This window comes from Bison bison, unplaced genomic scaffold (genome assembly GCF_000754665.1).
Source record: "Bison bison bison isolate TAMUID 2011002044 unplaced genomic scaffold, Bison_UMD1.0 scf7180017864108, whole genome shotgun sequence".
Classification (NCBI taxonomy): domain Eukaryota; kingdom Metazoa; phylum Chordata; class Mammalia; order Artiodactyla; family Bovidae; genus Bison; species Bison bison.
The window spans coordinates 11,087,424-11,114,307 of record NW_011494680.1 but is presented as its reverse complement, the minus strand read 5'-3'; the positions used below and the strand labels follow the sequence as shown (position 1 = coordinate 11,114,307).

The following is a 26,884-nucleotide window of genomic DNA, read 5'->3' as shown; positions in this document are numbered from 1 at the left end:
CACTATCTCCAGATCTTGTTCAAACTCATGTCCATCAAGTCGGTGATGCCATCCAACCATCTCATCCTCTCTCATCCCCTTCTCCTCCTGCCTTCAATCTTTCCCAGCATCAGGGTCTTTTCAAATGAGTGAGTTCTTCGCATCAGATGGACAAAGTATTGGAGTTTCAGCTTCAGTATCAATCCTTCCAATGAATATGAATAGGGTTGCCTGGTTTGCTCTCCTTGCAGTCTAAGGGACTCTCAACAGCCTTCTCCAAAATAACAGTTCAAAAGCATCAATTCTTCAGCGCTCAAGTTTCTTTATGATCCAACTCTCACATCCATACATGACCACTGGAAAAACCATAGCCTTGACTAGATGGACCTTTGTTGGCCAAGTAATGTCTCTGCTTTTTAATATGCTGTCTAGGTTGGTCATTGGAGAAGGCGATGGCACCCCACTCCAGTACTCTTGCCTGGAAAATCCCATGGATGGAGGAGCCTGGTAGGCTACAGTCCATGGGGTTGCTAAGAGTCGGACACGACTGAGCGACTTCACTTTCACTTTTCACTTTCATGCATTGGAGAAGGAAATGGCGTCCCACTCCAGTATTCTTGCCTGGAGAATTCCAGGGACGGGGAGCCTGGTGGGCTGCTGTCTATGGGGTTGCACAGAGTCGGACACGACTGAAGTGACTTAGCAGCAGCAGCAGCAGGTTGGTCATAGCTGTTCTTCCAGGGGGTAAGCGTCTTTTAATTTCATGGCTGCAATCACCATCTGCAGTGATTTTGGAGCCCCCCAAAAATAAAGTCTCTCACTGTTTTCATGGCAAATAGATAGGGAAACAATTGAGTGATGGGACCGGATGCCATGATCTTAATTTTTTGAATGTTGAGTTTTAAGCCAGCTTTTTCACTCTCTTTCACTTTCATCAAGAGACGTTTCAGTTCTTCATTTCTTCCATAAGGGTGGCATCATCTGTGTATCTGAGGTTATTGATATTTCTTCTGGCAGTCTTGATTCCAGCTTGTGTTCCGTCGAGCATGGCATTTTGCATGATATACTCTGCATATAAGTTAAATAAGCAGGGTGACAATATACAGCCTTGACGTACTCCTTTCCCAATTTGGAACCAGTCTGTTGTTCCGTGTCTGGTTCTAACTGTTGCTTCTTGACCTGCATACAGATTTCTCAGGAGGCAGGTAAGGTGGTCTGGTATTCCCGTTTCTTGAAGAATTTTCCACAGCTGGTTGTGATCTACACAGTCAAAGGCTTTCACGTAATCAATAAAACAGATGTTTTTCTGGTATTCTCTTGCTTTTTCTGTGATCTAACGGATGTTCACCCCTAGAGGCTGTTACTTTAGGGACCCTAGCTTTTTCTGCTCCTTCCCTCTCCCCATCTCAGTTCCCTCCTGAATTCAGGCTCTGCTGCTCAGACAGTTGGGAAAAGCCTCCTCCAGTGCCTTGCTGACTTCTTGGTTTCTCTCTTCCAAGACCTTCCCTTACTTTTCCATCACCTCAGCCAAGCATGTGAAGTTTTCAGTAATCCAGCAGTTTTAGAGGCTCTGTATTGAGATTGTTTCTTTGGAAATTTAATCTGCCATGATGCCCAAAATGGAATTCCTGCTGATTCTTTAAACTCAAGTTTATTTAATTAATCTATAAACCCACTGGTACTTCCCTGGTGGCTCAGACACTGGTTAAGAAAGGACTTTTGAGGTCATCTAAGCTGTGGCTCCCTACCCCTCACTTTATAGTTGGAGGCCTGAGAAAGCAAAGTGGTTTGACCAAGAGTCCAGTAGCCAAGACATGGCTGTGCTGAGCCTAAAACAAATGTCCTCTGATCCAGCCCGGCCCCCTTTCCACTGCAGCATGCTGCTCCTGTTTTACATCCTGGGTCAGTGCTTGTTTTTATCGTATCTTTGACATTTAGAACAATTCAGGAATGCTCCAAGCCTGGTTCATGGAGACTTAGTACCTTGTTACACTAAGTGTGGTCTTTGGCTATCCCATCAGCTCTGTCTGGGAGCCTATTAGCAAATGCAGAATCTCAGGCTCCTATCAGATCTTCTGCATCAGAATCTGCATGTTAACAAGATCCCCGGGTAATTAAAGCATGAGAAGCCCTGCTGGAGATAACAGTAATCAAGCATTCATCTGGATTTCCTGTTGTTTGTTCCTTCAAACTGTCTCTACCTTTATCTTCTCGATGGTGTAGAGAACCCTCCTGGAAGCCTGCTCCCAGGGCTGTGACTCTTGGTGAAGAAACTGAAAGACCTTGAGAAACACAGGTTTAGTGCTCATTCTAGATTAGACAGATTATTTATAAACCGAAGAGGAAGTTGTCACCCATCTGCAGCATAAACTCCCTGTGAAGTCATCTAATGCTAATCTAATCTCTTTTGACAGGGTTCTGACTGGTGGGTTGGGAAAATGGAGTAGATTCGGTTCAGCTGAATTTTGGCAGAGAGTAAGCTTTCGTTTTGTGTTAATAGCAGAATTGGGAAAGGAGAAATTGACGTTCATAGAGTTAGGTGGAGTAAGATTCATTTTTTCAGAGGTTGCTGTCAAATGTACATTATTGGGGGCACATTTCTAACAGTGGGTCACAGAACTGTGTTCTCATCCTTGTCCGTTCAACGTTTTCTTCATTTCATTCCTTTCATTCATTTCATTCCCTGCAGTGGAATCACAGAGCCCTAACCACTGGATCACCAGGGAGTTCCCCTTAATTTCATATTTTGTTTCAGAGGCCATTTTAAGACGTGCTCAAGTTAGTTAAACCAGCTCTCCAGGTAGGTAGTGGAGTCCCTACAGTCTGGCTAAATCCAAGGATCGTGTTGAGGTATTCAGAGTAAAGATGGAAATAGAGGACAGCCGGCTGTGAACACACTCCTAACGTGAGCTGGCACATTTTCCCTTCTCTCAATCTCCTCAGCATCTCCAGCCTAGAAAATCGACTGACTGGCAAAATCTTTGGGCTCCATTCTAAACACTGTTTGTCAGTGGAGTGTTGAACAATCATTGAGCAGCTGTGAATGCAGCCTAGCTCTGAGGGCTGCCCGCAGTGAACTTGTTTACATTGTTGGTTAAGTGTTGAGCAGGATGCTTTATGAGGATGGGCCAGAATCTTTCTCAGGAAAGTTCAGTTGCCGAATGAGTCAATTTATCTACAGAAAATGCCACTACAGCTCTGTAAACATGGATTGAACTAAGGAATACCCAGGAGCAGGACCCAGGGTCTCCTAAAGAAAGAATTTATAGTCTGTTATACTGATATAACACTATGGCTGAGATCATAAAATTATAAAAGGGTTTTTAGGTTCTCTTAAAGCGTGGAAACTTTTACTCCATGGAATGCAGTTTGAAAATCATTGTTCAAAAACACAGTGTAAATTTATGGTAATAATTTTTACATACAAAAATTCTCAAGCAGGTATAATTGAACATTTCAGTACAAAGGAAATAACTCTGAAAGGTTTCTTAATCCTTTAATTTTGAATAATGCGATTGAGTTATATTCCTTCATTATGTGTTTTACATTTCTTACAAAATAGGCATATTGGTACATTAAGGAGGATATAAATTATTCACCAAAATAATGCCTTTAGTTCTATAGTACCTGATGTGATTATTTTGGCCAAAAAACCCACATACTTCAACAAAATAAAAAAAAAATTTAAAAACCCTTTTATAAAAAAAAGCACCTAAGATTTACTATTTTTTTACTTAAGTATTTACAGTTTTAAGTCACAGTATAGTAGTATTAAGTATGTTCACGTGTTGGGTGGCAAATCTCTAGAACTTTCAGTTCAGTTCAGTCGCTCAGTCGTGTCTGACTCTTTGCAACTCCATGAATCGCAGCACGCCAGGCCTCCCTGTCCATCACCAACTCCCGGAGTTCACCCAAACTCATATCTAGAACTTTCAAATCTTGCAAAACCGAAGCTCTGTCCTTCCCCCAGCTCCTGGCAACCATTTTGTTTTCTCTTAGTAAGAGTTTGACTGCTCTTAGATACTTAGATAAGTGAAACAATGTGGTATTTGTCTTTTTGGGACTGATCTATTTCACCTGCAGCAGTGCCTTCAGGGTTCCTGCATGTTGTAGCATGTGACCAGACTTCCTTCTTTTTTTTTAAGGCTGAAAAATATTTTACTGTATGTATATGCCTCATTTTCTTTATCCACCCATCCATCAACAGATACTTAGATTGCTTCTATCTCTTGGCTGTTGTGAATAACGCTGCAGTGAACATGGATATGCAAATATCTCTACGTTTTCAGTGCTTTTGGATATGTATTCAGAAGTGTGACTGTTGGGTCATAGGGTAGTTCTGTTTTTATTTTTTAAATGTTATTGGAATATAGTTGATTTACAGTGTTGTATTAGTTTCAAGTGTACAGCTTAGTGCTTCAATTATGCATAAAGATACATTCCTTCTTTTTCAGATTCTTTTCCCATAGAGGTTACTGAGTAGCGTTCTCAGGCCCTTGTTGGTTATCTGTTTTCTGTATAGTCGTGTGTATGTTAATCCCAAGCTCCTGATTTATCCCTCCCACCCAGCCTTTCCCCTTTGGTTACCATAAGCTTGTTTTCAAAATCTGAGTGTCTGTTCCTACTTTGTAAATAAGTTTATTTATATCATTTTTAAAAATTAAATTCCACATATGATTCATCTATGATATTTGTCTATCTCTTTATGACTTTCTTTGTATGATAATCTCTAGGTCTGTCCATGTTGCTGCGAATGGCATTTCATTCTTTTTTATGGCTGATTTATTTTCCACTGTATATGTGTACCATATCTTCTTTATCCATTCTTCTTGTTGATGGATGTTCAGGTTGCTTCTATGTCTTGGCTGTTGTGAATAGTGCTGCGATGAACATTGGTGTGTATGTATCTTTTCAAATTATAGTTTTCTCCAGATATATTTCCAGGCGTGGGATTGCTGGGTCTTATGGATCACAATAAACTGGAAAATTCTTCAAGAGATGGGAATACCAGACCACCTGACCTGCCTCTTGAGAAATCTGTATGCAGGTCAGGAAGCAACAGTTAGAACTGGACATGGAACAACAGACTGGTTCCAAATAGGAAAAGGAGTATGTCAAGGCTGTATATTGTCACCCTGCTTATTTAACTTATATACAGAGTACATCATGAGAAATGCTGGACTGGAAGAAACACAAGCTGGAATCAGGATTGCTGGGAGAAATATCAATAACCTCAGATATGCAGATGAAACCACCCTTATGGCAGAAAGTGAAGAGGAACTAAAAAGCCTCTTGATGAAAGTGAAAGTGAAGAATGAAAAAGCTGGCTTAAAGCTCAACATTCAGAAAACGAAGATCATGGCATCCAGTCCTATCACTTCATGGGGAATAGATGGAAAAACAGTGGAAACAGTGTCAGACTTTATTTTTTGGGGCTCCAAAATCACTGCAGATGGTGACTGCAGCCATGAAATTAAAAGACGCTTACTCCTTGGAAGGAAAGTTATGACCAACCTAGATAGCATATTCAAAAGCAGAGACGTTACTTTGCCAACAAAGGTCCGTCTGGTCAAGGCTGTGGTTTTTCCTGTGGTCATGTATGGATGTGAGAGTTGTACTGTGAAGAAGGCTGAGCGCCGAAGAAATGATGCTTTTGAACTGTGGTGTTGGTTCTCTTAAGCATCCCTTGGACTGCAAGGAGATCCAACCAGTCCATTCTGAAGGAGATCAGCCCTGGGATTTCTTTGGAAGGAATGATGCTAAAGCTGAAACTCCAGTACTTTGGCCACCTCATGCGAAGAGTTGACTCATTGGAAAAGACTCTGATGCTGGGAGGGATTGGGGGCAGGAGGAGAAGGGGATGACAGAGGATGAGATGGCTGGATGGCATCACTGACTCGATGGACGGGAGTCTGAGTGAACTCCAGGAGTTGGTGATGGACAGGGAGGCCTGGCGTGCTGCAATTCATGGGGTCGCAAAGAGTCAGACACGACTGAGTGACTGAACTGATGGTAGTTCTAGGTTTAGTTTTTCAAGGAACTTCCATACTGTTCTCCATAGTAGTTGTACTAGTTTACGTTCCCACCAACAGTGTAGGAGGATTCCCTTTTCTCCACACTCTCTCTCCTGCATTTGTTGTCTGTAGACTTTTTGATGATGGCCGTTCTGAGCCACGTGAGGTGATAACCTCATCGTGCTTTTGACTCTGGCTCTAGGCATGGAGCATTAGAAGCCAAGCCTTTTAATGAATAGGAGTCTATAAACATATCCTGGTTGCTAGAGCAATTAGATGACTTGGAAGGACTAAAGAGTAGCTAAAGAAGCAGGTGGAGAAGGAAGTGGCAATCCACTCCAGTATTCTTGGCTGGGAAATTCCACAGACAGGAGCTGGTACAGTCTGTGGGGTCACAAAGAGTCGGACACAACTGAGTGACTAAACGACACCAACAGAGAAGCAGGTGGTGAGAGATGCCTGAGTCTGTGGGGCTGTGAAGGAGGATAGGAGTCATCTGCCCACCAGAGGGAACCTGAATATGATAGTTCTAGCTTTAATTTTTTGAGGAACCTCTGTACTGTTTTCCATAGTAGCTACATCATTTCACAATTCCACCAGCAATTTCTCCACATCCTCCCCAATGTTTATTGTTTTGTAATAGTGTATGAGATTTTGATTTGCAGTGTCCTGATGATTCGTGATGTTCAATATCTTTTTTATACACTTTCTGGCTATTTGCATATCTTTGGACAAGTGTCTATTTAAGACCTTTGTCCATTTTTTACTTTAATTTTTGTTGAGTTGTAACAGTTCTTTCATGCACTGGAGAAGGAAATGGCAACCCACTCCAGTGTTCTTGCCTGGAGAATCCCAGGGACGGGGCAGCCTGGTGGGCTGCCGTCTATGGGGTCACACAGAGTCAGACATGACTGAAGTGACTTAGCAGCAGCAGCAGCAGCAGTTCTTTATATGTTCTCAATATTAACTCGCTATGAGATGCATGGTTTGCAAATATTCTCTCCAATTTTGTAGGTTGCCTTCTCACTTTGTTAATATTTGGCTACACTGGGTCTTAGTTGCAGCACGTGAAATCTAGTTCCCTGACTGGGGATCGAACCCAGGCCCCTGCACTGGGGGCATGGAGTCTGAGCCATTGGACCACCAGGGAAATCCCTCCGTCTCACTTTGTTGACTGTTTTCTTTACTGCAAAGTAGTAGTCATACTTCCGTGTCATAGAAGTCGGATGTGGTTACACTTATCTATTTTTGCTTTTGTTGGGCTTGCTGTGTCATAGCCAAGAAATCATTGCCAAATCCAGTGTTATGAAGCGTTCCCCTTATGTTTTCTCCTAGAGTTTTATAGTTTCAGGTCTTAAAATTAGGCCTTTAATTCATTTTGAGTTAATTTTTATATATATTATGAAGAGTTCAGGATCGTTCTTTTGTATGTCAATACCCAGATTTCCATTTGTTGCAGAGACAGTTCTTTCCTTATTGTGTGACTTTGGGTCCCTTGTTGAAGATCCGTTAGATATGAGAGTATTTCTGAGCTCTCTATTCTGTTCCTTTGGTCTACATGTCAGGACCACATTGTTTTAATACTATAGCTTTGTAATATCTTTTGATAAGGAACTGTGAGACTTCCAGTTTTTTTATTCTCAATTATTTTAGCTTTCTGATTCTGTATGAATTTTAGGATTTTTTTTCTATTTCTGCAGTAATTGGCATTGAGAGTTTGTTAGGGATAACACTGAATATATAGATTGCTTTGGCTGGTATAGACATTTTAACAATATTATGCTTTGGCTAAATGTGACATTTTAACAATATTAAAGATACGATTATATCTTATTTATATGGAAGAGCTTGCTGTTTATGAAGGCTACTTGTGCTACAGCTAAGTACGGCTAAGTCACTTCAGTCGTGTCCGACTCTGTGCAACCCCATAGACAGCAGCCCACCAGGCTCCCCCATCCCTGGGATTCTCCAGGCAAGAACACTGGAGTGGGTTGCCATTTCCTTCTCCAATGCATGAAAGTGAAAGTGAAATCGCTCAGTCGTGTCCGGCTCTTAGCCTACCAGGCTCTTCCGCCCATGGGATTTTCCAGGCAAGAGTACTGGAGTGGGGTGCCATTGCCTTACAGCCACAAAATTATGCCATTGTCTTACTGACAAATACTTTAGTTTACCCTCTCTCTAAGAGAAGTGGGGAGATGAAGGAGGAAGGGTTGCCTAGCTCCTGCCCAAGCAAAGCATTTCAGCTTATTAAGATATTAATACAAGCTAAAAGTAAGGGGCAATGTACTTAGTAACTATCTCTCTGATTTATACCTTCCTGGAAATTATCTGATGCATCAAAGGATGTTCCTAGCAATCCCAACTTTTGTGATTGTATTGAAATTCACAGTAGGTACTAATAGTGAGCATTTTACACTGAGTTCTGGCAGTTTAGCCTATGATTAATTCTTGTTCATGGATTTTACAGTGTAGAACAGGCCAATAAAAGTTGCCTGTTGTGATGGTAGAGCTGGTTCCTGCTGTCATTATTTTTAGTTTATGAGTTACTTTTCTGTTGGTTCAAAATTTTTAAGTGAGCCATATCTTGGTTTATGGATATAATTTCTTCTTTGTAAGGATGTTAATTATAGTCTTTGGACCTCTTTTTCTGTACACGTTTCTAGTCCTTCAGGTTGTATTCTTCTGCTTGCTTGGTCTATTTCTTTCACACTGGAAGCTGGTAATCCTGGGGTGTCTTATATTTAAGGGTGAAGCATGTAATTCTCGTGGGCAGGCCTCTTCTGCTGGGCTTCAGTGTGGGATGATGTTCTTTCAAATGCTGGTAGCCATGGGTCTTTTCTTTAGCACTAGTTTTTTCCAAAGATAATCCACCGGACTGCTACTTGGAGTGTGATATGTCTTCCTGATTTTTGTGTAACCACCTTCTCATGCTCTGCACCGTGCTTGATGTCTAGTTGGGAGCCTCTTGTTTAACTTTGTTATTGAAAAACTGTGTATCGGGAGAACTACCAGGGGAGGAATCTGGGTGACTAGCCTCATTCGGACTCTCAGCATCACCTTGGCTCCATCCCTGCCTTCTTGCTGCCTTATTCCTGCAGTCGTGGAACTTCTGGTTTTCTCCTGACTGGTGCCTTCTCTGGAGGCATCCGCTCTCCTGGTTTCTGGTCACTGCTGATTCCTCCATCCACTGGCTGTCCGCTTTCACTGTCTTGCTCACAAACTTACCATTACTTCTCACTTGCTTGTATGCCCCTCCAGTTTTCTTTAGTCTATGGCTTTTTACTATTTAAAAAATACTTCTGTTTACTTTGTATTGTTCCCAGAGGGAGCAGAAATAAACCATGCATATTTATTCTGCTGTATTTAATCTCGAGGTCTGTTCTGCGTAATCTAGGTTCTATTCTGCCATATATGATCTAGAGATCTATTCTGCCATATTTAATCTAGAGGTCTGTTCTGCCGTATTTAATCTAGAGGTCTGTTCTGCCGTATTTAATCTAGAGATCTGTTCTGCCGTATTTACTCTAGATGTCTTTCCCTCTTACACAGGAACTTCAAGACCCAGCTCAAGTGCCACGTTTTTCATGAGACCCTCTCCCTCCCTGTAACTCTGGTGCCGTCGGTGTTTCTGGGTCCTGACCACAAAACAAAACAGTTGCTTCCAGTTCTTTGCCATGTGTTTCTTTCTGTGGCCATACAACTAAATAATACATTTCTTTAAAGCTTTGTTTTTAAAAAAGCACTTCAAACTTTAAAAGCAACTATTTTTCAATCCCATTCAGTTTCAACTTGCTTATTTTATCTATAACATAGTCATTGTGTGCAAGCATTAGGTTGGTTGTTGAGTGAGTCAGTCATGTCCGACTCTTTGCGACCCCATGGACTGCAGCACGCCAGGCTTCCCTGACCTTCACTATCTCCTGGAGTTTGCTCAAACTCATGTCCATTGAGTCGCTGATGCCATCCAACCATCCCATCCTCTGTCGTCCCCTTCTTCTCCTGCCCTCAATCTTTCCCAGCATCAGGGTCTTTTCCAGTGAGTACAGGGGAATATCTAAAGATCTACCTCTCAGAGGCTTGTGGTCTTGTGAGAGTAGCAGGAGGCACTCACCTACCCATGAGCCATGACACTGGAGTGGTGTGTGTGGTACAGGAGCCTAGGGTGCAGTCACAGGGAACAGAGGGCGAGAACTCTGTAGGTGGGAAGGCTCCGAGCTTTGTTCAGGCAAGAATAAGTTTTGTTTCTTGAAATTATTGAGTTTCTGTAAAGAAATAATAGATCCACGTGGTAAACAAATTTGGAGAAGGAAATAGCAACCTACTCCAGTATTCTTGCTTGGGAAATTCCATGGAGAGAGGAGCCTAGTGGGCTACAGTCCATGGGATTGCAAAGAGTCAGAGGTGACTTAGTGACTGAGCAACAAAACAGTTTTACTTTTGACATAACTAGACAGGTCTTTCTGGATGGAGAGGCATGCCTGGCATATAATACACACTTAATAAGTATTTTTTGATGTTAAAGATGGAAAAGCACTTTGGGAACACGTGTAAAATATTCTGCTTTCTTAATATGTTAAAAAAATTAACCTTTTTTTTTTTTCTCCCCAAATGTAGATTTTCCTTGCTTCTGCTTAACTTGGAGGAGTACTACTTTGAACAGCACACAGCTCATCACATTCAGCACAAGGGCAGCCAGAAGGAAAGGTAAGGAGGAGTTTTAGATCTCTGCAGACTTACAGACTTTTCTGTTGTCTGTTTTAAAATTAAATGTATGATCACACAGTTTTCCCCTTCTTTTGGGAAAGTAATGAGAAGAAAGGGATTTATAAATCCAGTGTATAGATTGCCATAACTTAAGATATTTTCTAAAGCTGAAAGTGAAAGTTGCTCAGTCGTGTCCGACTCTTTGCGACTCCGTGGACTATAGAGTCCATGGAATTCTCCAGGCCAGAATATTGGAGTGGGTAGATTTATCCTTCTCCAGGGGATCTTCCGAACCCAGGAATCGAACTGGGATCTCCTGCATTGCAGGCAAATTCTTTACCAACTGAGCTATCAGGGAAGCCCTTTCTAAAGCTAAGTACTAATTCCTCAGAGGTTGGGTCTGGTTCCTAAATCCACCCGATGGGCTCCTGATTCATTCCATCACTTTTTTCTTGCATCCCTTTTGTCCTTGTATGCTCAATTATTTGGGTTATGGTGTTTTAGAGTAATGATCATAAAACATCAGTGCATGTGGTGTAAAAATCAGGACTTTCAAATGAATAATTTGATTTGAACTAGAAGCAAAATGCTCTATATTTTAATTATTATTGTTTATTACTGTAAAAGTAGATTGTTTATTTGGCCACACCCTTTGAAAGGTATGTGCAAAAGTATATAATGAAGGTTTTTTTTTTTTTTTTTGGTTTAAAATGCCAAATTTGAATTAACTAAAATGTATCTGTTAATTCTCTTGGTTTGTCACTTAACAACTACAGGCTACAATTTAGAACATGCTTTGGTATTAGATAAACACTTTACTTTTTACCATTTTAAAAATGAAATATCCTTTAATCCTGAAAGGATCAAAACCGTGTTCAGTTCAGTCCAGTTGCTCAGTCATGTCCGACTCTTTGTGACCCCATGGACTGCAGCACGCCAGGCTTCCCTGTCCAACACCAACTCCTGGAGCTTACTCAACGAGTCAGTGATGCCATCCAGCCATCTCATCCTCTGTCGTCCCCTTCTCCTCCTGCCTTCAGTCTTTCCTAGCATCAGGGTCTTTTCCAATGAGTCAGTTCTTCGCATCAGGTGGCCAAAGTATTGGAGTTTCAGCTTCAGCATCAGTCCTTCCAATGAATATCCAGGACTGATTTCCTTTAGGATTGACTGGTTGGATCTCCTTGAAGTCCAAATGATTCTCAAGAGTCTTCCCCAGTACTACAGTTCAAAAGCATTAATTTCGTGTAGTTTTTGTTTAAATCAAAACTGTGTACTATTTATATAAATACAAACCAAAGTGAAACTCACTTAGCTTTTTGTTTGATAGGTTTGGACATATCTGTTTCCTTGGCGTTCAATCATATTAGATAATTATTTTTCTAATTGAAAGTGGAACCTTGCTTTTTTACCTCTAGAATTTTGAACATATTTTTTCTCTAATTTCATACCTTTTTTTTCTCCCAATGCTCCTCTGCTGTTATAATAATGTCCTGCTTAAAATTGAATACATTGGTCATTATTGAAGCACAAATATAAGCAAGCAAACTGAAACCTGTTTTTGTAATTTTCAAGTTATTAGGTTGGAATGGTACAGTTCCATGGAAGTGAATTTGGTAATATTTAGCAAGATTGCATGTACATTATCCTATTGATCTAGCAATGCTACTTGTAGGAAACTACCTCAGAGATGCACTAGAAAGTATATAAATGGACATATGTCCAAGATCATTTATTGTAGGACTACTTGTAATAGCAAGATGCTGGAAATAATTTAGTAGGTGACTGAATAACTTATGGAATGACCACATACTGGAGCATTATGAAACTGTAACAAAGGAATGAAGAGGTTCTGTGTGTTACTGTAGATTTTTCTCCAACACATATTAAGTGAAAAATGCAAGGGAAGAATATTTGGTGTTGGATGCTATCTTTCATATGAAAATGGGGCTGTTATATTGATTATGTTTTTAAAAGTTAAATATATATATATTTTAAAGCATAAGCAAAAAGCTAATGGAAATGGTTATCTACATAGAAAAAGGAGGATCAGGAGATAATACAGAGATGACAGCTAGATGCTTCTGAATGTACCTTTTTTTATAGCTCTGTTTTTGGAACCATAGGAATATTTATATGCAATATAAAATTTATTTCTTTGTTAAATTTCAGGAGAGGCAGAAAACTCTAAAAATTAAAAAGAAAATGAAACAAATAAACCTAGCTATATAGAAAGCTGGACGATTAATCACGGAAAAGAATTGTTTTAATCAACTTCACAACACAATAATTTGTGTCTCTGGTGAAATATATTTTCAGTTAAGGAATAATTGCAAAAAATATTGTAAATTGTTTTAGTAGTAATGTTAAGTATTTTTGTATTATTTTGGAACTGTTTTATACACACAGTTTTATACAGTTAGATAAAGAAAAATGCCAAGATCGAGATTTTCAGTACAAAGGAGATACAGATCTAATATTAAAGGAGTTAAGTAAAAACCTTGGGATCTTTGATTTGAGTTGGTAATGCTTATATGGAGTCATATGCTTTTCTTTTAAAAGAAAGTAGTTTCTAGCTCTGCCTTCTGAAAAGACCTAGAAACAGCTCAGTAGCAATGAGCTGCCCTGTGAATGCCTCTCTCCAGTAAAAGCAATGAGGGCTCTTTGGAGAAGTGCCTGAGTCTAAGTTAGGGGCAGGAAAAGTGAGGGAGGTGAGCCTGGAACATCTTGTTATCCTGGCAGGTAAGGAAAAATATCAAAAATGATTGCATACTGAATTAAAAGGGCACAAGGCCACCCTGAAAAGTTGGGGAAAAAAAAAAATGGAGCAGATTGAGCATCAAAAAAGAATGACTATAGGGGATTGGAATGTATCATAAGGGCTCAACTCCTATGAGTTCATAATGATATATATATATATATGTGATATAAATAATTTCATACGTATATATATATGTGTGTGTGTATCATTTAACTTCAAAGGATTGTAGGACACCGACTCATTTTTCTAAAACTTGATAAAAAACATCAAGCATTTTTCCTGCTTTCCTGGTACAAATTGTACTTCAGGGTGGCCAAATCATAGATAATTAAAGCTGTTCTTTGATAAATTCTAGATAACAAACACTGAAGGATTGTTAAAAATTTCAATCCCTAGTGAATCAGGGATCCACAGACTATGGTCATATCTGGCTGCCACTTGGGTTTTTAAATAAAGTTTTATTGGAATGCAGTCACACCCACTTGTTTACATCTTGTATCTGGTTGGTTTTCTGCGACAACAGGGAAACAGAGCTGAATAGAGACAGATACCAAATGGCCCACAAAGTCAAAAATATTTGCTCCCTGGATCTTTACTGAAAAAGTTTGCTAACCCCTGATCTAGACATACTCTTCAGTGGCTGCTAAACCAGCAGGTGAAAAGCTGCTGAGAAATATTTTAATGCACATGTCAAGGTGGGTATTATCTGAATCCACTGGGGCCTCCTGATATGAGGGCAGTACGTGTGCACTGCCTCTGACATAAAGGAAGTGTGATAGATGAAAACCACAGAGATGTGTTTAGCAAAGTCCATAAAGCGGGGAAATGAACATTGTCTTAGATTAACAGATATTAGGAGCCATATCAGCTAAAGGAATTGTGGCTTTTTACAAACCAACTATAAAAAACAGTTATGAAATAGATTTGAACCCTGACTTTATCCTGGATGACATTAAGGAATTATTATTTTTTGTAGATGTGTAATGATGGTCATTTATTGAAGGACTTGAGGGATTCATGTTAAAGTATGTTTAGATGAAGTATTGGAGAAGGAAATGGCAACCCACTCCAGTGTTCTTGCCTGGAGAATCCCATGGACAGAGGAACCTGGTGGGCTTAGTCCATGGGGTCACAAAGAGGTGGACATGACTGAGCACAGCACAGCAGATGAAGTATAGGAGTCTGGGAATTTATCTAAAATCCAGGAGGGTTCTAGGGTGTTAGACACAAAACAGAAATGACTGCATGTTAACAGCTGCAGGAACTGGTGGGTTGGTACTTGGGAGTTTTCTGTTCTATTTGTATTTCTTTAGCTTTTGCCTTAAAAGTACTTAAGTTATTATTAGGTAATTTAGGGTGTTAGAGAAGTAAATGCAATTAACAGCATGGAAAAAATGATATAAAAATCAACATTTAAAAGAGCCTTTGAGGAAGAAGAACTGTAGACTGTATCATGGCCTTTACCATGACCCTGCTCATCCGTTTGGTACATATACATGTGTACACAGAGGCAGGCCTTTCTCAGATTGCGATGGGGCTTTATCATGTGCGCTAGGAAGCCATTGGCATTTTTGTAAGCCAGGAAGGATGTGAGATTTTTTGGCAGAATGATTGACTCAGGGAGAGCAGGTGGGTCTTTCTAGAGTCCAAGTAAAATAATTGCTTCAATTAAGAGACCCCTGGGATGGGCAGAGTGAGAAGGGTTCACTAGGACACCAAGGAATGGCTGGAGGAAAAGCTCAAATGTCATACAAGTAATTTAAAAAAATCCATGGAGCTTTCCTTGTAGACAAAATATAGTCTTGGAAACTAAGATGATTTTTTTAAAAGGTTTCTTTTTTCCCAGTATTTCTTAACCTGTGTTCTGATTACATAATAAATTATTGCCTTGGTCTGATCATTGATAAAAGTCGTTCAGTCAATAAAAGACAATAAAGTGTAGCTTTTTATTGGCTTCAGGCTAGTGAGGCACACTAGCCTCTAGCATGCTCAGGCAGGCGTCGCCCTAGACTCACTAGAGCCTTATCCATGTCCTAGAAAAGGAGAAAAATGGTCAACAGCTGATCTATTTGGTATTGTAGTAGTAGGCAGATCATCTTTAAAATTGCTTATTCTCAAAGAAGCAATTTTACCTTGAATTCCCATGTACTCCAGAATTACCACTAAAAGCATTTTATGTGCTAAATTCAAACTGTTATTTTCCCATGATTATAAATAAGGAAAAAAAATCCCTTACCCAATCAATGTCAGGTTTAAAAAGGATTAGGGTTACAGTATGGTCTTCTGAATAAGTGTTTAAGATGTAGGAAATTCAAAGTCAAAAGAATTAACCACAGACAGGATGGAATCAGCATTTCTTAAGGATCAGAAAACTGCTTCACATTCATGCAGTTGTGAGGGCCAAGTGAAGTGATAATGAATAAAAATTCCCAGACAGTCCTCAACCAGTGAGACTGTATTACAACACGTGGAGTTTCTTTAACCTCCAGGGAGGAGGTGATGGTTGTTGCTTAGTTGCTAAGTCGTGTCCAACTCTTGGCAACCTCACGGACTGTATGTAGCACAGTGAACTCTTCTGTCCTCCACTGTCCCCCAGAGTCTGCTCACATTCCTATCCACTGAGTCGGTGATGCCATCTAACCATCCTCTGCTGCCCTCTTCTCCTTTTGCATTCAATCTTTCCCAGCATCAGTCTTTTCCAGTGAGTAGATTCTTCGTATCAGGTGGCCAAAGTGTTGGAGCTTCAGCATCAGTCCTTCCAGTGAATATTCAGGGTTGATTTCCTTTAGGAGATGAGGATAATTATTTTGCTATGTTGTCCAACCTTTCATACCTTTGTCTTTGATCTTTTATTAGTTGATGCTTTAGTCATCTACATGCTAGTTAAAATGTGTTATGATTCTTCTGTGACTTGTTATGTTCATTAATAATATCCCTTTGTACTTTATCTCTAGGAAAATCAGAGGCTCCTTAAAAATATGTTCAAAATCAGTTATTTTTGAACCGGATGCAATATCCCAACCCATCATTAAGGTAAACACACTTTCAATGTGAAGAGAAATAGCCCTATATTTGTGTGCATTTTACCTTGTCTTATTTTTATAACCTCTCTCTCTCTCAATTTTATACAGATTCCTTTGAGGGATTGTATAAAAATAGGAAGAGATGGAGAAAATGAAGCCAATAGACACTTTGCAAAGTATGTCACTGTCGCAACTGTTTGACTTTACTTCTACCAAAAAACTCTATATATATTTAATGACTTTTATCTGCATTTTTAGGACAGTATCTGGGGCGATTTCACTCATTTTCAGCCAGGTAAGGAGCACTTGGTAAATATTTTTTCTAACCTGAATGAACATTTAAATGAATAAATACATACATTATATATGTGTGTGTGTTTGTATGGGCTTCCATATACACACTTTTTTTTTAGCATACTGAAATTATTTGTACAAATCTCAAATGAAGACCGCTGGAAAAGATGTTTAAATTCTTTTAAAATTTAGTCACTGGGAAATACGTTTTAGCAGGTGTGATCCCTGCTGAGATCCTTAACATTCCTCGGGTAGGTAGGTGAGTGTGTGTGTGTTACCTGCCGGCTGTGGGTTCGCCCTTAGGAGTCCTGACTCTGTGTGAGGTTGAGGTGAAGGACTACAGGTTCTCCTGTAGCCTCGTCACCATTTAGGAGGCGGGAGGCCAGCGCCCACCACTTCAGTGAGCTCAAGGTGACTCGTGATGGCAACCCAGGCAGGACTCGGGTTGTGTAGCCTTGTCTAGTTATAAAGCTTGGAGTTGTGACTTTTTATTCATTTCGCGTTTACTCAGTATAGATTTTTGCATCCAGCACTGTGTTGACACTGGCAGTACAGAGATAAATTATGTTTTTTCTCCTGACATATACGACTGACCCTTGAGTAAAGCAAAAAGTTCAAGGCTCTGACAACCTCCAACACAGTTAAAAATTCGTGTATAACTTTTGACTCCCCCAAAACTTAACTACTACGAATAGCCTGCTGGTGCCTTGCTGATGACACATGCTTAGTTTCGTCCCACTCTGCGACCCCATGGACTCTAGCCCTCCACGCTCCTCTGTCCATGGGATTTTTCGGACAAGAATACTGGAGTGGGTTGCCATTTCATCCTGTAGGGGATCATAAATGGTTATTAACACATTTTATATGTTGTATGTATTATATTATGTAGTCATACAGTACAGTGTGTTAGAGAAAAAAGGTTGTAAGAAAATCATAAGGAAGAGAAGACACGTTTGCAGTCTGTACTGGGTTTATCAATACTATAAGTTTGTCATCTGTTTACAAGTTTAGTAACTGCACAGCAGGGTGACTGTTTGCTAGTTATTAAGTAGAAATGGATGGTCACAAAGGTCTTCATCCTTGTCGTCTGTCTTCGTGCCGAGGAGGAGGAGGGGGTTTGGTTTTGCTGTCTCGGCGGGCAGAGGAGGAAGGGGTGGAGGTGCAGGAAAGGCAGACACATTCAGTTTAAATTTACAGAAATACATCATAATTTCTGTCTTTTTCTGCTTTTTTCTCTAAAAGTGTTTCTCTACGCACCCATCTTTCTTCCACAGTTTGCTTTAGTTTCAGCGCCTGGGTCGTAGAAGGCTCCATGTTGTAAAAAGAAGTCAAAAGGCAGGAAAAAATAAAAACCCAGGCGCTTCTGCTAGCTTGTCTAATGTCAGCTTATTACCCAGCGCTTACAGCGTCTCCTTCCTCAGGTCTGGTTTGGGAGCGCTTGTCTGCATCAGGTTGTCTTCTGTTCTCTCCTCTGGTGCGGTGTCCATTAGTCCTTGAATCTCTCTGAGATCCAGGTCTCGAAACGTTTCAGCCCCCTTCTTTTTCAGCCACATCCATACTCTGGCTCTGTCATAAATGCTGTGTGGTTGTGCGCAGCATCTGAACAGTTTTCTCTAGCAGGAACGTGTGGTTTTCAGCTTAATGGCATTCATGGCTTTTTCTTGAACAACCTGGGCATCTTCAGTGGTGCGGTCCTTACAGACTCTGAAGATATTCCAGCTGTCAGCATTGACAGCCCTTTCCATAGAGCACCATGCGCACAAACCTTAAAGGTTCTTATGACCCCTTGATCTGGAGTCTCAATTAGAGATACTGTGTTTTGGGACAGGTAGACCACTTTGACAGCTTTGGTGTTGAAATCGTTCGAGGTGGCCAGGGTATTGTCCAATTAAAAAAAATATTAAAGGGTAGTCCCTTACTGGCAAAATACTTCCTGACAGCATCAATGGGACAAAGCATCGATGGAACCAATCCAGGAAAAGGGTCCTTGCTGTGCAGCCCTCTTGCTGTGCAACCTGAAGACGGCAGCTGTGGTCATCTCTTCTCTTCAAGGCTGCTGCTGCTGCTGCTAAGTCGCCTCAGTCGTGTCCGACTCTGTGCGACCCCATAGCCGGCAGCCCACTAGGCTCCTCTGTCCCTGGGATTCTCCAGGCAAGAACACTGGAGTGGGTTGCCATTGCCTTCTCCGCTCTTCAAGGCTAGAGGTCAGCAACTTTATAGATCAGGACAGTCCTGGTCATCAACTCCACTGAACTTGTGCGAAACAGCAGACTTAGCCTATCTCAGCCTGCCGTATTAACTCCTGGTCGTCACTTCTCTTCCTAATGAATGTCCTTTGTGGATTCCCTGCTCACCCACCCGTAGAAGAGGGCACTTTCATCTGCAGTAAAAACCTGTCCAGGCAGATAATCTTTTCTCCTCAGAGATATTTTTCATGCTGTCTGGGAGCTCATCTGCTGCCTCTTGGTTGGCAGAAGCTGCTTTTCCTGTTATCTTGACATTTCTAAAGCCAAACCTCTTTCTAAAATTATCAAACCATCCTTTGCTAGCATTAAGTTCTCCAGCTTTAGCTCCTTCACCTTCCTTTGGCTTTAAGTTGTCATGTGATGACCTCATATTCATCTATAGGTGTGGCTTTCTTACAGCAATCCTGCACCCACATAAAAGCTGCATTTTAAACATGAGATAAAGAAGTATTTCACAGAAAGTGCCAGGTTCTCCTGCCTGCGGGCTAGCTGCGTGACCACTTCATGAATGTCCTTTTCCTTTCCACCATGGTCCTTAATGCGGGATCCGTTTATCTTGACACGGGGGCGGCCCCCGCTGTGGACCTCAGCTCAGTCAGCGGTACACACATCAAGTAGCTCGGCTGTTGCTTGTAGTGTCGTGACTTTTCTCGGCTCCTCTGGAGCACTGCCAGCATCACTAGTGACACCACGTGGTCCCGTGGTGTTATTCAAGGTTACGATCTGACACTGAACACGACGCACAAGAACCAGGAGAAACCACTTTGTACTGCAGTGGAGTTTACTGAAGAGATGACTGTTCACAGGGAGATGAACGGTGTCCTGTGGCCTTTTGAGGTTACTCTCAACACTTGACCTCCGCACAGGGGCTGGCTAGGAAGCTATGGCCGTGGTGCAGTGTGAGCTGCAGGGAGGGAGCGCTGTGGCTTCATGCTGTGTCTCTATATAGTTATTTACATTTTCTCTCCACTTCAGTTGGTGCCACGTCTGGTCAGGAAGTTTGCGCATTAAGTTGTGATAAATTTATCATGTATGTTTTATGGTTGTAAATGATATGATAGACTAGTATCTACATACATTTTATGTACTCATGACATACTTAGGTCTTAATTTTTCTGATATTTCTAGGCTACACAGTTCATCTTCTTTCCAATTGTCCGAAATCTCCACAAAATTTCCCAATGTATTTATTGAAAACAGTCCACATGTAGGTAGACCCACGTGGTTCATGCCCATGTTGTTCAGGGGTCAGCTGTACTTAATTCACCTGTAGATCTTTAAAAAATTGTAAGAGTAGAGCTCATTTTTGTTGTTTAGTCGCTAAGTTGTGTCCGACTCTTTGTGACCCCATAGATGGTAGGCCGCCAGGCTCCTCTGCCCACGGGATTCTCTTGGCAAGAATACTAGAGTGGGTTGCCATTTCCTTCTCTGAGGATCTTCCCAACCCAGGGATCCTCTGCATTGTCAGGTGGATTCTTTACCACTGAGCCATCTGGGAAGCCCGTTAGCCCTGTCTTTTTGCTGTGAATCTCACCTTCTTCACCTTGAAAATGAAAGGGAGAGAGGAGAGCAGGGTTGCCTCCCCTCTGCAGAGCCCCAGATCCTTGAAGTGTTCAAAGAAAAGTATCTTTCTGTGAAATGTAGGAAGAGCCGTGGGAAACAGATAGAGAGGTTTCTTCGCTTCAAGACTTGACTCAAAGCCTTGCGAGTCTCACGGGGTGAATAGTCTGGAGCAGAGAGCCTCCCAGTGGTGTTCAGATCACGCAGCCCTCTTGTTCATGGCCCTTTTTAGTGTATATTGAAAATTATTTTATGAAAGCTGGGAGATATCAGGGTACGTGATATTCTAGATCTGCCTTCCATGGTTCTATTAATTTTAGAATGTCTGTTAGTTTTGACTGGCATAAATGAAAGCAGTTACCGCCATCTCTTACTTTGGGGAAGGAACACCATTATTGATAATTCTGGCCCACAGCTGCATGCTCATTATACTATAGTATCATTCTGCACTGTGGCTTTATTCTGGAAAGTCCATATCTTGAAAGGATTAGGTAGGTTTTAAATTGGAAGTGTGGTTTCTGTTATAAAAGTATCCATTTTAATATAATTTTAATAAACCTAGAACCAAAATCTTTCTATTGCCTTTCAATAGTTTATGTAAGATGTCTCATATCAAGCTCAAAATCAGCTATATTATATCAAGGGCAACTAGACATAAGCTACTCTTTCAAATATTAAGTTTCCTGGGTTAACTGCACAACCAGGAAAACAAAATGTGCGTGTGTGTGTGTGTGATTACTTACTAGGTCACAGTGCTTTAGAAATATGTTATGGTTCTTTGGGCTTTAGAGAGCTTTGCTTCTATATACTCTTTTGCTGGTAAAATAAAGAGGAAGGGGTGTGTGTGTATCAACAATAGTACTCATGCATCCTGGGCTTCCCCAGTGACTCAGATGGTAAAGAATCTGCCTGCAATGCAGAAGACCTGGGTTCAGTCCCAGGGTCGGGAAGATCCCCCAGAGAAGGGCATCCAACCCACTCCAGTATTCTTGCCTGGAGAATTCCATGGACAGAGGAGCCTGGCAGGTTACAGTCCATGGGGTCATAAAGAGTCAGACAGGACTGAGCGACTGACACTTCTCACTTTCTTCATGCATCCTGTAAGTATCACAGTCAAGGTTTTAGAGATAGAGGTGAAGTTGCTCAGTCATGTGTGACTATGTGTGATCCCATGGACTTCGGCCTGCCAGGCTCCTCCGTTCATGGAATTTTCCAGGCAAGAGTATTGGAGTGGGTTGCCATTTCCTTCTCCAGGGATCTTCCCGACCTGGGGATTGAACCCAGTTCTCCCGCATTGCAGGCAGACGCTTTACCCTCTGAGCCACCTGGGAAGCCCAAGAGAGAGGAGGGAGATAGAGGGAAGAATAAAATATCTGAAGTCCCTCTCTCCAGGGACTTTACCTCTCAGTGGGACAGCAGACAGTGAGCAGATGTCTTCTCTGACGTCAGGCAGAGACAGACGCCATGAGGAAGGTGAACCAGGCCAGAGGCCAGAACGTGAGAAGGCATGCACGAGCTACCGTAGTGCAGCAGCGGCGGATGCCTCGCTGAGAAGGGCCCCGGTCTGATTGGTCTCTGTCTGTGGTTCTCTCCAGTGCCTGGGGTAGCCGGGGACACCAGGCGAGCATCTGGGAGTAGTGACTCAGGCGTGTGGCCCAGGCTGGTGGCTGCGGGAGGGTGAGAGGGGTCGGCATCCCGGTGTGCTCTGAAGAAACCCTGACAGAGGTGCTGCTGGGCTAGTGGTGAGGCTCGATGTGGGAGCAGGCTTTGTAGATGTGACCTGGAGGAGGCGCCACCGACGTCTGGAGGCCTCTGTCTGGGCTTCAGGAGGAGGCTGGGCCTGGAATGACAGACACTTGTTAGGCCCCGGGGCGGCGGGGAGGGAAGCAGGGGCCCTGGGAAGCTGGAGGAAGCAGCTGGTGAGGTCGGGAGAACCTGGAGCAGGTGCCGCGCAGCCGGCTAGAAACCTGCTCCAGGAAGGGCCCGGCTATGTCGCGTCTGAGAAACAGAATCCAAGCCCTGAGAAGAGTGGCCTTGTGCATCCTCCCCGACCTTGTGTGTCCTCGCTGACCTCATCAGGAACGGCTGCAGTGACACAGATCAGAGGAAAACCTGCTTTGGGCCCTGGAAAGTACATCAGCTCTGGCAAAGAGTTTTACCACTAAAATGAACAGAAAAGGGGTAAAAGGATGTGAGACCAAAGGAGTGTTTTTTAATCTGTAGTGCATTTAAACGGGAGAAGGTGCATCGTGTGATCGTAGGAACTACGTTTTTGAACAGCTGACGGATGTGGGGGAGGCAAATTTTCTGTCCTAACTGGAGGGAGGGCGGGATTAGGGCGCACGTGCGAGGAGGTTGATGCTCTGGGGCGTGTGTGTGTGTGAGATATGTGGTTGGTTGTGTGTGTGTATATGTGATATGTGGTTGCTAGTGTCCCATGTGAGGACAAGTGGCCTGGTGCATGTGAAAACTGTGCCTCTAGAAAAGAGAGGTTTCTCTATGTTGATGAATGGATTTCATACCACAGTGACTGTCTTAATCATTTCTTAGACAATGAACACTTAGGTTAGCCTCCTTCACTTGTGTGGTTACTGGGCTCAAGTGATGACATTGACAAGCCATCTTAAACATTGTATCGATCCTGCAGGGGTTGCTACCTTGTTTCCTTGATGAATCTCTTTTTAATTTAATGTTTGTTATTTTAACATCAGAACTTTAAAGCCATACTAATATTAATGCAAATGCTTTTGGAAATAGAGGTTAAATAACAATGATTTAAATTTGATTCATAACATCCATCAGCTCATCACTGACAACGTTTAATTATTTTACAACTATTTATTTGTCTTTTTCAGGTGTATTTCATTAAAGAACACAACATTGTTGCACCATATAAAATAGAAAGGGTAAGTAAGGTTTTTCCTTCATCCCCAACAATTTCCATAGTGATTTTGAGCAATAAGGTTCTGTGTCTGTGTTAACTTCTTTGATGGAGTATAATGATAACAGGTATTTAAAGGCTTGTTACTTAGCAGTTATAACAAAATTATCCAAGGGAGCCACAGACTTCAGTTCAAAAGATTTCAGTTAACTTTTTAGCTTAAAAATAAGTGGGTCTATTAGTGGGGGAAAAGGCTTAAATTATTAGGTTAAAAATTGAAATCAGAAGATGCATCATATTTAATGGGAATCACTGAGGACTTCTTTTAAATGTTACAGAAATATTTATACGTTATAAAATACCCTTATTTAAGAGCTCAGGAGAAGGCAATGGCAGCCCACTCCAGTACTCTTGCCTGGAAAATCCCATGGACAGAGGAGCCTGGTAGGCTGCAGTCCATGGGGTCGCTAGGAGTCGGACACGACTGAGCGACTTGACTTTCACTTTTCACTTTCCTGCATTGGAGAAGGAAATGGCAACCCACTCCAGTGTTCTTGCCTGGAGAGTCCCAGGGATGAGGGAGCCTGGGGGGCTGCCATCTATGGGGTCACACACAGTCGAACATCACTGAAGCGACTTAACAGCAGCAGCAACAAGTGTATAAGTTCTCCTGATTGGGTAGAAGCTCTGAAGGACCATGAACACAGGACTCGTCACTAGACATCACATCCAACCACTCTATGCTTTACTTAATGTTGTGGCTTCCCAAGTGGCTCAGTGGTAAAGAACCCGCCTGCCAAGGCAGGAGACGTAGGTTCAGTCCCTGGGCACGGAATATCCCCTGAAGGAGGAAATGGCAACCCACTCCAGTATTCTTGCCTGGAGAATACCATGAACAGAGGAGACTGAGCACAGACCCATGCTGCAGTTTAGCATGTAGTCTACATGTAGCATGTAGCAGAGGAGACCTTATAGGACCTAGAGATGGGCCTAATGCTCCTGTCATGACTCCTCTGAATTAGGAAAAGCCCCACGTCTGAGCAGACTGCTACTGGCTAGATGGCAGTCCTGGTCACAGGCCGGCCTGGCATGCGAGTCCTCGGCAGCAGCTGGGACAACTGGCCCCCAGTAGCCACCTCCAGGTTTTATGTGCAGGAAGCACCTGTGCACGCCAGTCAGTTAGGAGCAGTGAGTCCTGAGCGCTTGTTACTCACAGGCAGTGCCGTTGGCATCTGGGAAGGTTGCTTCTTCACTGTGAGGGGCTGTCCCTCACGTTACAGGCTGCTCCACCCACTGAGTGCTACCCCCCACACACACACTGTCCCCTGTTGTTGTGTGGCACCTCCACATGTTGACAAATGCCCTGCAGGGGTGGCAGGACCATCCCCCTCCAAGCTGAGAACCACGGGTCATTGCACCCTCACTGCAGAGGTTCTCCTGACGCCTACTCAAGGTACAAATCTGCTGAAAAGTGACGTCAAAGGAAGTGGGGCAGGTTGTCTGAAGCAAAGAAAAGCTCTTTTGTTCCAGTGTGAATTAGGACACCAGAGGATTCTCAGGTTTAAAGGGGGGCATGATGACATTGACGATGGTGATGAGAGATGATAGACTGGGAAAACCCTTATTCCTCTGATGGGGAGACTGGTTCAGAAACAGTACATGGATGAATTCCCTTTGTGAGAAATCCAGAAACCGGTTCAGAGTGCCCTGTGCCCAGGTGAGAGTGAAGTGAGCCACACTGAAGGTGTAGGAATGTTGGAGCATCGTCTCACCATAGTCCCTCCCCTGGAACAGTGCACGTGATTGGAGGGAATGCCCAGTCCCCATCTTCTCACCTGTCCTGGAGCTCTGACAGGACCCATAATGCTCTAGATGTCTGGGGACCCTCCTCCCAAAACAGGAAAGAGCTGGGCTTGTGCAGCTGCTCCAGACTTTGAGCCAGAGACACAGGCAGATGCAGCCCAGCATACTCACCCTCGTGGGGAAGAGAAGAGTGCAGTTTGTGACACATAAAAAGTAACCGTCACAACAGTATGTGCACCCAGCCTCAGAGCACGTGAGTGTGTGAAGCCGGCACTGACAGGTTGAAGGGAGAGACTGACAGCTGCACTGAACAGAGGAGGCTTCCACGTTCCACCTTCAATAATAGGCAGGTCATCCAGGCCGACGATCACTCGGGAAGCAGGACTCGACTGTACTCTAGCCAGATGGGCTTCACAGACACATGCAGAACATCCTGCCCAAGGACAGTAAGACACACTGTCTCACGGGCACAGGGGACATCCTCCAGGACAGATCAAACGTCAGGTCACAAAAGAAGTCAGTAAGTCTAACAAGACTGATGTCATTCCAAGTATCTTTAACAGCCACCGTGGAGTGAAACCAGAAATCCATAGCAGCAGGAAGATTGATACGTATGTGGAGATTAAACAACCTTCTTGTGCAAACAGTGGGTCAAGAAGAAATAAAAAGGGAAATTTTAAAAATACTTCAAGATGATCAAAACGAAAACATACCTAAATGCCTAGGATGCTGCAAAAGCAATCCTAAGAAGGAAGTTTAGAGTGTTAAACGCTTACCTTAAGAAAAGAGGAAGATCTCAAATTAAAAAACCTAATTAGATACCTCAGGGACCTAGAAAAAGAAGAGCAAACTAAGCCCAAAGGCAGTGGAAGGAAGGAAATAGTAAACACAGAAGTAGATCTCCCAGGTGGGCTGAGGGAGTTGCCTGCACCTGTCAGCAGGGGTTGCAAATGTTCTCAAAATGATAGGTCCTGATGTGCTTGTTCTCCTCTGATTCAGTTCATCTTCCTCTTTTTCAGGGCATGATGGAGTATGTCTTCGAGCTGGATGTTTCAGGGAAAGTGGAAGATGTTGTGGAGACACTGCTTCAAGTAAGTCAGAGCTCTTCTCAGATATTCACTGGCAAACTTTTTAAAAAAAAATTTCATGTTCATACATCTCACCAAAACCATAACCTCTGGTATAAATCTGAATGAGATTTACTTGAATGTGTTGAACTTGAAAACTCTACATTAGGAAGAAGTCATAGATGTTTTAGAATGGCTCTTAGCTGTTACTGAGTAACAGAATGGTGGTTGTGTTTCATTGCTTCTAAGGAACTATCTTCTTATCATCAGAGAGAGAAATAAATCCGTGTATATTTCTGTACTCGTAGCTTCATAGAGCATCCTGTCTGGACAAACTGGGGGACCAAACTGCCATGGTGAGTTTCTAAAGACCTGTATCTTTATTGTGAATGAACCTGCATTGACGTGTCACTTACAGATACTTACAGCCATATTTTTTAAATGATTCTGTCTTAACAGATAACCGCTATCTTGCAGTCCCGTTTGGCTAGGACGTCGTTCGACAAAAACAGGTAAGTTTTCCATGATTTTGATTCCTGGTGGTGAAAGCAGCGG

At 42.3% G+C, this 26,884-nt stretch overlaps 1 protein-coding gene across 1 annotated transcript in view; it reads left to right on the top strand.

The window, feature by feature from the left end:
* The window catches only part of NSMAF (neutral sphingomyelinase (N-SMase) activation associated factor), a 66,684-nt gene that overhangs the window by 8,059 nt on the left and 31,741 nt on the right, over window positions 1-26,884 (top strand). The window contains exons 2-9 of the mRNA XM_010838986.1: window positions 10,608-10,697; window positions 16,410-16,488; window positions 16,587-16,654; window positions 16,737-16,773; window positions 23,434-23,484; window positions 26,282-26,353; window positions 26,638-26,685; window positions 26,789-26,841. Of these exons, the coding sequence (XP_010837288.1) occupies window positions 10,608-10,697; window positions 16,410-16,488; window positions 16,587-16,654; window positions 16,737-16,773; window positions 23,434-23,484; window positions 26,282-26,353; window positions 26,638-26,685; window positions 26,789-26,841 (498 nt within the window). The remainder of the gene's footprint in view (window positions 1-10,607; window positions 10,698-16,409; window positions 16,489-16,586; window positions 16,655-16,736; window positions 16,774-23,433; window positions 23,485-26,281; window positions 26,354-26,637; window positions 26,686-26,788; window positions 26,842-26,884) is intronic.